The following is a 13,026-nucleotide window of genomic DNA, read 5'->3' as shown; positions in this document are numbered from 1 at the left end:
TGAGGGTGATTTAGCAGTTTGGATTAGAAACTGGCTTTCTGAAAGAAGGCAGCAAGTGGTGGTTGATGGAAAGTATTCAGCCAGGAGTCTGATTACTAGTAGTGTGCTACAAGGATGTGTTCTGGGACCACTGCTGTTTGTCATTTTTATAAATGACTTAGATGCAGGCATAGGTGGATGGGTTAGTAAGTTTGCAGATGACACTAATGTCAGTGGAGTAGTGGACAGTGTGGAAGAATGTTGCAGGGAGACTTGGATAAACTGCAGAATTGGGCTGAGAGGTGGCAAATGAAGTTCAATGCAGCTAAACGTGAGGTGATTCACTTTGGTAAGAATAACAGGAAGGCAGAGTATTGGGTCAATGGAAAGATTCTTGGTGGTGTGGATGAGGAGAGGAATCTTGGAGTCCATGTACACAGGTCCCTGCGAGTTGCCACCCAGGTTGATAGGGCTGTTAAGAAGGCATATAGTGTGTTCGGTTTCACTTGTAGAGGGATTGAGTTCCAGAGCCGCAATGTCATGCTGCAACTATACAAAACGCTAGTGCAGCCACACTTGGAATATTGTGTACAATTCTGATCGCCCCCATTACAGGAGGGATGTAGAAGCATTGGAAAAGGTGCAGAGGAGATTTACCAGGATGTTGTTTGGTCTGGAGGGAAGCTCTTATGAGGAAAGGCAAAGAGACTTGGGTCTGTTCTCATTGTAAAGAAGGCGGCTGAGGGGATTTGATAGCGACATCCAAGATGATCAGAAGATTAGATAGGGTAGACAGTGAAAGCTTGTATGAGAGGGTATAACTACAAATTGAGGGGTGATAGATTTAAGACAGATGGCAGAGGCAGGTGCTTTACTCAGAGTGGTAAGGGTGTGGAATGCCCTGCCTGCCAATGTAGTTAACTCAGTCACATTAGGGAGATTAAAACAATCCTTGGATAAGCACATTGATGATGGTGGTATAGGGGGATGAGCAACATCGAGGGCTGGGGGGCCAGTTTTGCAATATATTGTTCTATGTTCTAATACCCTCATTGACTACCCTAGTGATTTTATATTGTAGTTTTTCTTCTTTTTTTACTGATTTGATTGCAGGAGTCACAAGAAACAATAGTTTTCTGAAAAGGCATTGGCAGTAGATCCAGGTTGAGTTTATGTGGGTCTGATGAATTCTGGTAATGGAGAGGAGTACAATTCCTCTGTGCTTGTTGAATGATTAGCAGATTTCTTTATTCTGTCACAAGTAGACAAAATGGATTTTTTGTACTCTTGCTGGATGATTACTTGCTCCCATTGAAAGACTGAATGAGATCAGTGAGCTTCTTGACTGTAGGACTGCAGCCTTGCAGATGTCAGCAAGAATTGCATCAGTGCATTACTAAAATAAAATGTTAATTCGTGCCAATACAAATTTCAATGTTTTCAATATTTTACTCCAACTTTTCTAATTTTACTGCATGCTCTGTAAAGCAAAGCAGTCTCATTGACTACAATGCAAAATATTTAATTACAGACATTCAGGGGAAAAAAAGACTGAATTTCTGTATAACACAGCTTTTATGAAGCTGTTTCACTTCATTATCAGTTACTGTATCACAGAAAAACTGTACAAAGACAAGTTTTAAAGCTTTATTTTGATGTTTTGTACTATTTCCCGGTCAGCTGAAGGTGTTGATAAAATGGCTGTTCTTGATATCAAGACCACATTTGACTCTCTATTATCAATGAGCTCACCATTATGGGACTCAATGATAACCAAAGAGAGAAACCGCCACTGAATTGATTCCATACCTACCACAAAGGACGCTGCTTGTAAATGTTAGAGATTAATAATCTCATTCCAGTTTCAACAATGGCCCTCCCTCCATTGTAAGGAGAGGGAGTGTTCACTGATGATTTAACAATATTCAGCACTTCCACAACCTCTCAGACACTGAAGCAGTCAATGTCCAAAAGCAGCGTGGACAACATTTAGGCTTGGCCTGATAAATAACAAGTGACATTTGTGCCACACAACCACTGACCATCTTCAAAAAAGAGAACATCTAACCATCTTCCCCTGCCTTTAATTGCTGAATTTCCCCACAATCAAAATGCTGGAAGTTACCATTAACTAGAAACTGAACTAACCACAAAAATATGCTCAGTCCAAACAGCAACAACACCAGCAGCAGCAGTGTGAAGGACAGCAAACCTGGGTGTGAACAGTGGCAGTAGGATATACACCTGAAGAGCAGGCCTGGAACAAGACAGTTTGACCAGCAACAGCAACAGAGCTAAGGAAAGTGAACCTGGAGGTTAACAACAGCAAAAATGAAGCTGAATCTAGGGGTGGAACTCCAGAGGTGACATCATGACTCAAAAAAAGTGACATAGGCTTGGCTGCTCGGTAACCAGGTTTGCCAACTGAGTATCTGGAGAGAGATAAAGTATTTATTCTAGTTGTAATCTGCCTGGAATAGACAGCGGGAGTGAGACATGAGTTTAGTGCTGAGTGAGTAAAGTTCTGTGGTCAGTTCATGGGTTATTATCTGTAGTTGACAAGGAAGGAGAACTCAGCCCTGAGGTAAACTCCTCCTGCAAAATCTGTGAAATCAGGAATACTTCTAGAAGAGAAGTTGAATGATTGTCATGAAGGTGAATAATTGTGGGCAGGCAGTACAAGAGTCCCTTGTGGCAATTTCCATCTCAAATGTTTCAATACTTTTGGGGGATGGCCACTCAGGTGAAAGCAGCAACAGCAAATCAGTGGGACCATGCCTGGTACTGTTGTACAGGTGGAAGCTTTGAAGCGTATGCTGGCAGTAGTGATAGGGAATTCTGCAGTCAGGGACACATATAAACATTTCTGCAGCCACAAGCAAGACTCCAGGATTATAGGTTGCCTCCTTGGGCCAGGATCAAGGATTTCTCTGAGCGGGCATAGGATATGCTGAAGGGGGAGGGTGAACAGCAGAGGTCCGTATGTTCTGATGATACTCAGAAAGAGAGATGAGGCTTTGCAAAGGGAGTTGGGTAGGAAGTTGAAAAGCAGGACCTCTAGAATTATAATCTCAGGATTACTTTTTGTACCATGTGCCAGTGAGGCTAGAAATAGGAAGACAGTAGTTATAACTATGTGGCGAAAGAGTTGGTATTTGGAATATCTTCTGGGGCAATGGGGATCTGTACAAGAAAAATGGGTTGCACATAAACTGGAGGGGCACCAATATCCTTGCAAGGAATTTTCCTCATACCATTTGGGAGAATTTAAACTAATGGGAGTGGGTGAGGAGGCAGAAAACTACAACAAGTAAAAATTAAGATCCGTAAGATGAAAAGGAAAAGGAAGAACAGACAGGGAAATTGAAGACAGAGTCCTTGAAGAATACAAAGATAGCAGGAAAGCACTCAGACAAGAAATTAGCAGGGCTCAAAGGGGCCATGAAATGTCTTTGGCAAATATGATTAAGGAAAATCCCAGGGTGTTTCATACATATATAAGGAGCAATAGGAGACCTAGGGAATGGATAGGTGAATTTAAAGACAGGAGGGAATTCATGTATGAAGGTAGACGAAATAGCTAAGGTCCATAATGAATAATTTGCGTTGGTATTCACAGGAGAAGGTCAAAGTGGATAGTGAGTCTTGGAGGGGTATGTTGATATTTTCTGGTGTATCAATACTAAAGAAGGTGACGGGTGTTTTGAAAAGCATTAAGTAAGCACGTTCCTAGGACTGGATGGCATCTATCCCTGAATGCTGAGTGAGGCAAGTGAGGATATTGCTGGAGCCTTGTATGAAATCTTTTGTATCCTTTTTAGTCACAGAGGAGGTCTTAGAGGTCTGGACAATAACTAACATTGTTCCTTTGTTTGAGAAGGCCAACAAGGATAATTCGCAAAATTACAGGCTGGTGAGCCTTTCATCAGTGATAGGTAAACTATTGGAGAAGATTCTTAACAAAACTATCCATTCACATTTGGAAAAATATCAACTTTATTGATCGGCAACATAGCTTTGTGCAGGGAATGTTGTGTCTCACAAACGTGATTAAGTTTTTTGATGATTCATGAATGCAGAGGGGATAGATGTTGTTTATATGGACTTTAACAAGGTTTTGGACAAGGTCCCTCATGGTAGGTTGAAACACAAGATGAAATCACATGGGAACGATGATCGGCTGACAAGATAAGCACACACAACTGGCTTAGCCATAGATGATCATAAGGGGCATGGATAGAGTAAATAGACAAGATCTTTTCCCTGGGGTGGGGGAAGTACAGAACTGAAGGGCATAGATTTAGGGTGAAGGGGAAAGATTTAGATTACTTACAGTGTGGAAACAGGCCCTTCGGCCCAACAAATCCACACCGATCCGCCGAAGCGTACGCACCCAGACCCATTCTCCTACATTTACCCCCTTCACCTAACACTATGGGCACTTAACCTGCACATTTTTGGATTGTGGGAGGAAACTGAAGCACCCGGAGGAAACCCACGCAGACACAGGGAGAATGTGCAAACTTCACACAGAGAGTCGCCTGAGGCGGGAATTGAACCCGGGTCTCTGGCGCTATGAAGCAGCAGTGCTAACCACCGTGCCACCCACCATTTAGAAGGGACCTAAGGGGCAACTTTTTTTCTCAGAGGGTTGTGCATGTATGAAATGTACTGCCAGAGGAAGAGGCTGGTACAATTAAAACATTTAATAGGGATCTGGATAGGTATATGAATAGGAAGGGTTTAAGAGGGATATAGGACAAGTGCTGGCAAATGGGACTAGATTAATTTGGGATAACTGGACATGGACAAGCTGGACCAAAGGGTCTGTTTCTGTGCTGTATGTCTTTGATTCTGTAATAGAGAGTTGTGATGGAAGAGTGTTTTACTGACTGGACATCTGCGACCAGTGGTGTTCTCTGGAGCCCCTGTTGTATGTAACACGTATAAATGATTTGGAGGAGAATGTAAATAGCCTGAATAGTAAACTTGCAGATGACATAAAGATTGGGGGAAGGGGGAACTGTGGCTAGTGAGGATGATTGCCAGAGGATACAGCAGGATATAAATAAACTGGACACTTGGGTGTAAAAATTGCAGACGGAGTGTAATCTGGACAAATGGGAGGTGATGCATTTTGATACATCTAACGCAGAGTGAAGTAAACAGTAAATGGCAGAATCCAACATACAGACAGATCTAGGCATGCAGTCCACAGTTCCCTAAAAATGGCAACACAAGTGATCAAGAAGGCATCGGTCAGGACATAGTATACAAAAATTGGCAATTCATGTTGCAGTTATATAAAAGTTTAGTTTGGCCAATTTGGGATATTGTGTTCTGAAAAAGGGTTACTTCACCTGAAACGCTAACTCTGATTTCTCTCCACAGATGCTGCCAGACCGGCTGAACTTTTCCAGCAATTTCTGTTTTCAAATGGGTTCACAATTTCTGTCTCAACAGATACCACCAGTCCTTCTCTCCAGCATTTTTTTGTTTCTTCCCATTAATTTATTTTTACCTATTCCAAAAGGTGGTGAAAGTTCTTGGGAATCGCAATGTTCAGTGTATATGGAACAAGCTCAGTGATTATTGAATATAATTTTCAGATGTTGAATTAAATATTTATAATGCAGGCACGTTATTGTGAAGCTCCATTTTTCCACATCTATATACTGACCTCCAAGCAAATATTTCCAAAAAAAATGTATAGTTTTCCCGTTTAAAAATTCCAAAATATATTGTTTCAAATGATTCCTTGATCATCATCCCTTGTTTAAATAGTGGTGATACACCTGGATAATAATTCTAAATATTGAATTTGTCTGCAGTGGTCATTTTTCAATATTCTTAAAAAAAACATTCTCAAGTAACTGCAACAATGCAATTTGATAATGACTATGATTCATTCCTTTCAGGTTACGACAAGCTTTGCTTCGTTGATCTAGTTTAATATATTTGTTTCGCCCACTCTCACCAGCAAATCTGGCTACATGCTAAATTTCGCTCTGCTACTGTGCAACAAACCAAAATCTCAGGAAAGAGCTCGGCCTTCATCATTGAAATTTGCAAAACTCTTCGTGGAGAATGGGTACATTTCTGGGCTTCTCGGTTCCTTCCTGCTTTGTTTTCCACTCGCCAGTATCTATTTCCAATTGATTTTTAAAAAAATAAATGCACAATTGTTAAAACTGTAAGTGCAGCAAGCTCTGAGAATGTCCGAAATTCCTATGTTTTGTGAAATTGTTGAATGTGATTTCGCGAGGAGCTGGTATTCTCCCGCGACTTCTCGCATTGAGTTCGGGAACTACACATCAGGTTTACTTGCACTGTCGGGTAGTGTTTACCACAACGGGATTTGGCTGTATTGTTTGTGGTCATTTTTTTGCATTTTGCAGCGAGTGCAGAGTTCTTGGTCTGAGCCGGCGGTCTAACGGCCGATCAGAAACCTCAGCGGAAGACAGATCTGCAGTAGAGGCGGAGCTGAGAGCGGCCGCGGGCACAAAAGTGCGGCTGGAAGGCTTTGGGGGTGTGTGTGTGTATATATATGAAGGGAGGAGGGGATGGTGATGTATGGAATGGCCACGGCATCGAGTGTCCTTCCTTATCCGCGAAGAATGGCTCCTCTTGCCCGCCGGAGCCGCGAGTTCACCCCGGAAGAGCTGAAGGACGCGGTTTACTGGGAGCGGAGACGCCGGAACAACGAGGCGGCGCGCAGGTCGCGCCAGAAGCGGCGCCGCCGGGAGTTAGTGTTGGAGCAGCGGCTGTTGGAGTTACTGGAAGAGAACTGCCGGCTCCGGGCTCACCTGGTGGCGTTGCGCCTGCCGTCAGCCCCCCACAGTGACAAGCAGCCGGATACAGGCGCTACTCAGCAAGCTAGGAACAGCGGTGAGCCAGCCTGGCTGAGGAGTTTACCGCACAAACTCCGTCTGAAAATCTCCTCCCCTGGCGGCAGGAACGCCAGTTTGCAGGGCTCGCAATCTGGCTTCGCTCAGGAGGCGCAGCACTCCTCCCTAGCTGAACCGCGCTGTTAACTGAAGCTAAGACGAATTCCCCTCACCCTTGTCCTAGACGAGGTGGGGAGAAATTGACGCCTGCATTTACTTTATCTCCACAAGTGTGACTGTCGCCAAGAAAACAAACTTTCAGACTCTTTGTATTCCAGTCTCGAAATAGCTGGACTTTACACCTCGTGACTTTTAGACCTTTTGTTTTCGACTTCGTACGTTCTGGTTTATTGTTTAAGCGGGCTTTCTCGCTATATTTTACTTTTTTTTGTGCAGACTGACTAAATGGGGAGGCATTTGGCCTAGTGGGAACCTGGGTTCGAATTCCATCATGGCAGAAAGTGAAGTTTGATTTTGTTTTGAATTCAATCTAAAATAAGAATTGTGAAAACTCATCTGGTTCACTAATAACCTTTTGGGAAATGAATGCCATCCTTTATCTGACCTACATTGACTCCACTGTGGCTCACCATTAACTGCCCTTTGGGTAATTACTGATGAGCAACAAGTGTTGCTGTAGCTAATTGTAACCACATCCCAACATCCAGAGCAGAGTGATGTTGAGGTCAGAACCAAGGTTCTAGCTTTTTTAAAAGGCATGTGGAATACATACTTAATAGTGGTTTATTTAAAATGCGGAAGGCTCTGTCTCAGCAACCAAATTAGTAAAGACGGTCGTAAAATGCGAACTGCGCCTGTTTTCATTCGACAGTGTTATGGCTGAAAATACCTCGTTCAGTCACTGAATCAAACATTCCCATGGAACTTTCAACACGTGACCTAAACTGTAGCAGTTAAGCAATTGGGATAGATTTTAAAGGTGAGATGTGATCTATTTTCTACAATATCGAAAGCAGATAGAGCAGGGTAATTTGATATATCAATACGTCATCAGGCACTTCCCCTCCTTCTCCAGGAATAGTAAAAACGATTATAATCCCGTCCACATTTGATCTCTAAAGCAACAACTGAATCAGGAATTTTTTGGGGGGGCGCGACATCCTCCAACGAGGTGAGTTTTCTACTGAGCGGTCCTCATCTACATGCATGTGTTCGCACAAGGAATTAACATGGAGTTGATACATAATCCTAATATCCTGTCTAACGCACAATTTATCACAAATACTTGCATATGGAGGGGGAAGTTCGTGATTTCAACAAACATGGAAAATGGCAGTCGTCAATAAAACGGATAAATTAAAGCGAATACTTAACAACATTTAGTTTTAATGCTGTGATTATTCCAGCTTTTTGTAGGGATGACATTCTGGTGAATTGTTTTTTAGATTAGATTAGATTTACAGTGTGGAAACAGGCCCTTCGGCCCAACAAGTCCACACCGACCCGCCGAAGCGCAACCCACCCATACCCCTACATTTACCCCTTACCTAACACTACGGGCAATTTAGCTTGGCCAATTCACCTGACCCGCACATCTTTGTGACTGTGGGAGGAAACCGGAGCACCCGGAGGAAACCCACGCAGACACGGGGAGAACGTGCAAACTCCACACAGTCAGTCGCCTGAGTCGGGAATTGAACCCGGGTCTACAGGCGCTGTGAGGCAGCAGTGCTAACCACTGTGCCACCGTGCCGCCCATTATTTCATCGTTTAGAATCTAAAGCGCCCTAAAAATTGGACGCACAAGATTTATTTACTCTGTTTTTATGTAAGATTTATACGGTTTGTTCTGGAGGAAAATCTTGGCAGGAGAATCCGTTTTCCAGCAACACTGGTAATATCGCCTCCCTCACCTTTCGCTGTCTTCATTTGATTCTCCAGTCTTTTTTTTGGAATGGAGCTGAATCGTGTTTTGTTGACGCAAAGCCCACTCGTGATATTCTAGATCTGAATTGTTTGAAGGTATAGGGAGGCGTTACATTTTTTTAAACTTGATTTTGTATTACATGCATCTACTACTTTAGTGTTCTTTTGCAGAGAAATACTAATGGGTTTTGGAGAAACAAACCGTTTGATGTGATTATATTGCATAGAACCTTTTTGGAAATATGTGTAAACTTGAAGCATTTAATTATTCAATAAAGTAAATAACAAAAAGGCTCTTGAGATTTCTCACTTCAGTAGTCAATAATATCCTGGATATTTGAAATCACTTTCTGTAACGGCCACAAAATTGCGGATAATTTACACAGTATCCCTGCAATGCAGGGAGGGGCTTTTCGGCCCACCCCTACTGTATTCCTATAACTGCACCATTTACCACGGTTAATCCAACTAGCCGAGGCATCACTGGACACGAGGTATAACGTTGGAAAGAAACCGGAGCACCCAGCGGATCCCCGTCCAAACATGAAGAGAACGTGGAAGGCTGGAATCGAACCTGGAACCTTTGATGCAATGAGGCAGTACTATTGACCACCGTGCCATCCTGAATCTTGCATTCATTAAATGTTTCCAGCTACCCGGAGCAGTGTCAAATGTTTGTATTAAAATTTGGTAACAGTTTACAGAATAGCAAGAGGTTATTAGGTCCATTGATTCAGTAGGTTTCCTGGAAGCGCATCTGCTGTCCTACAGTTTCTCTAGCACTGCAAATATTTCGCTTCAGATAATTATACAAATCTTTTCTGAAAGCTTTGAGTCTGCTCGCACTGAGGCAATACATTCTGGACCTTAAAGATGCATAATGTGAAGATATTCTTCCCTCAGCTGTCAACAATGCTTAATTTACTAATCGTAGTCAGCTTTACAGAAAAAGATTTATGGTCCATCGTGTCTGTGCCCATAATCAACACCTACTTACTTTTAATCCATTTTTAAGCACTGGGCTCACTTTGTATGCCACGTTTCAAATATTCATCTAAATGCTTCCAAAATATGCAAATAGCTCCTATTTCTTCCATCTTTTCCAATGTGATCCAGATATCTACCACCATGTGGATGGGAGCAAAACTACCTTCCATAAATCTTGCCTAATACAGGAACAGCAACAGGCATGTATTTGGAGTTCTCGTGTTTAAAATAAACTCATATTTGTAACATTTCTCCACAAGCAATGGCATTAGTAGTATGCACCTTATCTACATTGTGCTTAAAACAAATCTGAAGTTTTATAAAAACAAATTGGCTTTCCATAGACAAACCTGCAGTTGATAAAATTTATATTTCATGTTAAAAGGAATCAGTTGAACTATATTACGTGTATTGTGAAAAGTACATGGATTTCTTCTGTGGATTGAATGACTGCTTGAGAATCAATAGTCAGAGGAGTTAATGGCCTATACTTCAGACGAGAATCCAAAGGTTTTGTCAATGATATGCCTCTAGATTAATTTTGACTCAGGATTGGTTAAGAAATAATGCAATAAGAAACCTCTTCAATAAACCTTATGCGGCTAGCTTTTTGCCTTAAATTTCCTCTACCACAAAAGTTGCAAATTCAATTTCAATGTTGTCACAATCTGCATTCCAAACATTAAGGCTGTTGTCATGGTGTCACGTGTCTGGAATGAATCATTTCTTTTAAAACAAAATAACCAGTTGAAGTCCACAAAAGTCCAAATCTGGCCATGCCTGTGAAGAGAAATATTTTTGGTCCAGTGACCCTTCCCCAGACCCACAGGGTAAAACATGTTCTCTATTTGGGGAGCCTAGAATGGGGATGGGGAGGTGGGAAGAACAATTTGTTTTCACAAAAGGGATAGTTCTGAGATGTGGATAATTTAATTTACTAGATGTCTGGGAATATCTGGTATTCTCTATCACAGGCTATGGAACCTTAGTCATTTAAGTGTGTTTAAGATAGGTATTGATCAATTTCTGATTACCAGTGGTGTACAGGGCTATGCGGATTGGGTGGGCAAAGGTATTTATGAAGCATGCCTTTATTTTAAGACAATTTGCTGTAGCACAGGAACCAGCCTCTCTGTTGTTGACTCAGCAAGCATTACAATAGAACATATCTCTCATGACAGAAATCCTGAAACAGCTGGCAGATTTGTCATGTGTGGAGAATCTAAGCCATCAAACTATCGACTGGGGTCTCTGAACTATTTAGTTGAAACAGTCCCGATTTCATTATGAAGGAAATTCAGAATAACATTGGTAACATTAATCTTTACATTCGCAAGATTTAGAACTGAGTTTCGGAGGTGGGTTTTCCAATGTTAGACTGAAACTTTAACCCTTTCATGAGCTAAATTTTTTTTTTAAAGATATTTTTATTAGAAATTTAATATTTTGACAGATTTACAAAAATAAACAGAACTTTCAAGCACAAACATTAATATAAAAAAAGATCTTAAATATATAATCATCAAAATTCAAAGGAATGATACTAAAGAAGAAAGAAAAACAATGAAACTCAGTTAACTACTAATCTAATCCACAATTATCCAGAGTGTATAGTTGAGTCACTTACATCCTTCAAACAAGAGAAAATGTTCTCTAATACACTCATAACAGTATAATAAAAAGGAAACTATTTCCAAACAATAAGAACAAAAAAAACATGTTTGGATGGAGATCCTCCCCCTTGTTCTCAGGGGGCCTTACTTCCTTTCTAAAGGTCCACCATATCCTCTCCCAAACAGTGTCCCACCCTTGACCCGGGCGCTCCTTAATAGGATTTAGATATAATACCGAGCTAGAGTTAACAGTGAGCGCCCTACCCCCGCCCCTCCCCACCCATACCTGAGTATATCTGATAGCATCAATGCCACGTACAAACACTCATAACTATAAAATCACAACTCCAACAAATTACAGTTAAGTATAATAACATAAAATAGCAATGGAAGACAACCCTGCTCCCAGAAGCAAAAGTAAAGTAGAGTAAAGTATCCATTTCTCCCCACGGAGTGTGGAAGAGGCAAACCAACATAAATTGTCTCTTACGATTTATTTAAACGAGTCTAAAAGTTCCTTAGCCTCTTCTGGTGATCTAAAATTATACTCGGATCCTTCGTGGTTAAAGCATAACGTCGCTGGGTAGCGTAAGGTGTAATGAATATTTAAGTTCCTTAGACATTTCTTCACCTCATCAAACGCCTTCCTCCTTCGTGCCAGAGCCGGGGAGAAGTCCTGAAATAACATAATCTTGGATCCTTCATGAATCATAGCTTTAGGATCCTTTCCAAGATTTCTGGAGGCATCCAGGAGTATCTGCCTCTCCCTATAACTCTGCAGCCGGAACAGGACCGGGCGTGGGCACTGGTTTGGGCCAGATCCGCGTACTGCGACCCGGTAGGCCCACTCCACCCTTACCCAATCAGTTTCAGCCCCCAGGTTTAAAAGCTGGGGCAGCCATCGCTCCAGAAATACTGCTAACTGTCCCTTCTCTTCTTGTTCAGGGAGGCCCAGAAGACGGATATTCTTTCTCCGATTTCTATTATCCAGGTCATCCATGTAGATTTCAAAGGCCCTGACTCTCTGCTCCAGAGCTCGCACCTGTTCTGCAGCTGTTTGTGCTGCAGCCTCGGAGGTCGTGGCCTTTAGCTCCGCCCCCTCCACTCGGCCCTGCAGTTCCTCAATAGCCTGGCTGTGCTTTTGTAGCTTTTCTTCGAATGAGTTCCATCTCTGTCTGGATTCTGCGATGAAATTGACGAGTGTCGTTTCCAGCCTGGCAATCATCTCTTCAAGGCCTGTTTTTACATCAGCTGCAGCCGGAGGAGGAGAGGAGGGTGGGGGAGGGGTCTTTGTTTTCTGAGAGCTGCGGGATCCCTTTGGTTTACTCATTATCCACTTAATATTAAACTGCTTAAATATAATAGTAAGCAGCTAATTAAGGTTAGAAAATTTTTTTGGGTGGTTTGGTAAGTGTGGTGGGGGTGAGTAACTCACTTTACCCAGGTTTTGGGAAGAGCACTGTAAACTCAGACTTGCTGAGTCACCGCCATCTTGGATCTCCCCATGAGCTAAATTAAATGCACAACAACATGTTATAGTCCAACAGATTTATTTGGCAGCACTAGCTTTCGAAGTGCTGTTCCTTCATCAGGAGGAACGCTCCAAACTAGTGTTGCCAAATCAACTTGTTGGATGATAACCTGATGTTGTGTGATTTTTAATATTGTCCATC

At 42.1% G+C, this 13,026-nt stretch overlaps 1 protein-coding gene across 1 annotated transcript; it reads left to right on the top strand.

Moving 5' to 3' along the window:
• The first annotated feature begins 6,415 nt into the window (after positions 1–6,415).
• Positions 6,416–9,026, top strand: LOC132828385 (transcription factor atf-2-like). The gene has a single exon (XM_060845450.1). The coding sequence runs from the start codon at positions 6,543–6,545 to the stop codon at positions 7,011–7,013; it is 471 nt and encodes a 156-aa protein (XP_060701433.1). The 5' UTR covers positions 6,416–6,542; the 3' UTR covers positions 7,014–9,026.
• The last annotated feature ends 4,000 nt before the right edge of the window (positions 9,027–13,026 follow it).

Source organism: Hemiscyllium ocellatum, chromosome 2 (assembly GCF_020745735.1).
Source record: "Hemiscyllium ocellatum isolate sHemOce1 chromosome 2, sHemOce1.pat.X.cur, whole genome shotgun sequence".
Lineage (NCBI taxonomy): Eukaryota > Metazoa > Chordata > Chondrichthyes > Orectolobiformes > Hemiscylliidae > Hemiscyllium > Hemiscyllium ocellatum.
The sequence above is the reverse complement of the archived record's forward strand: the minus strand, read 5'-3'. Positions and strand labels throughout refer to the sequence as shown.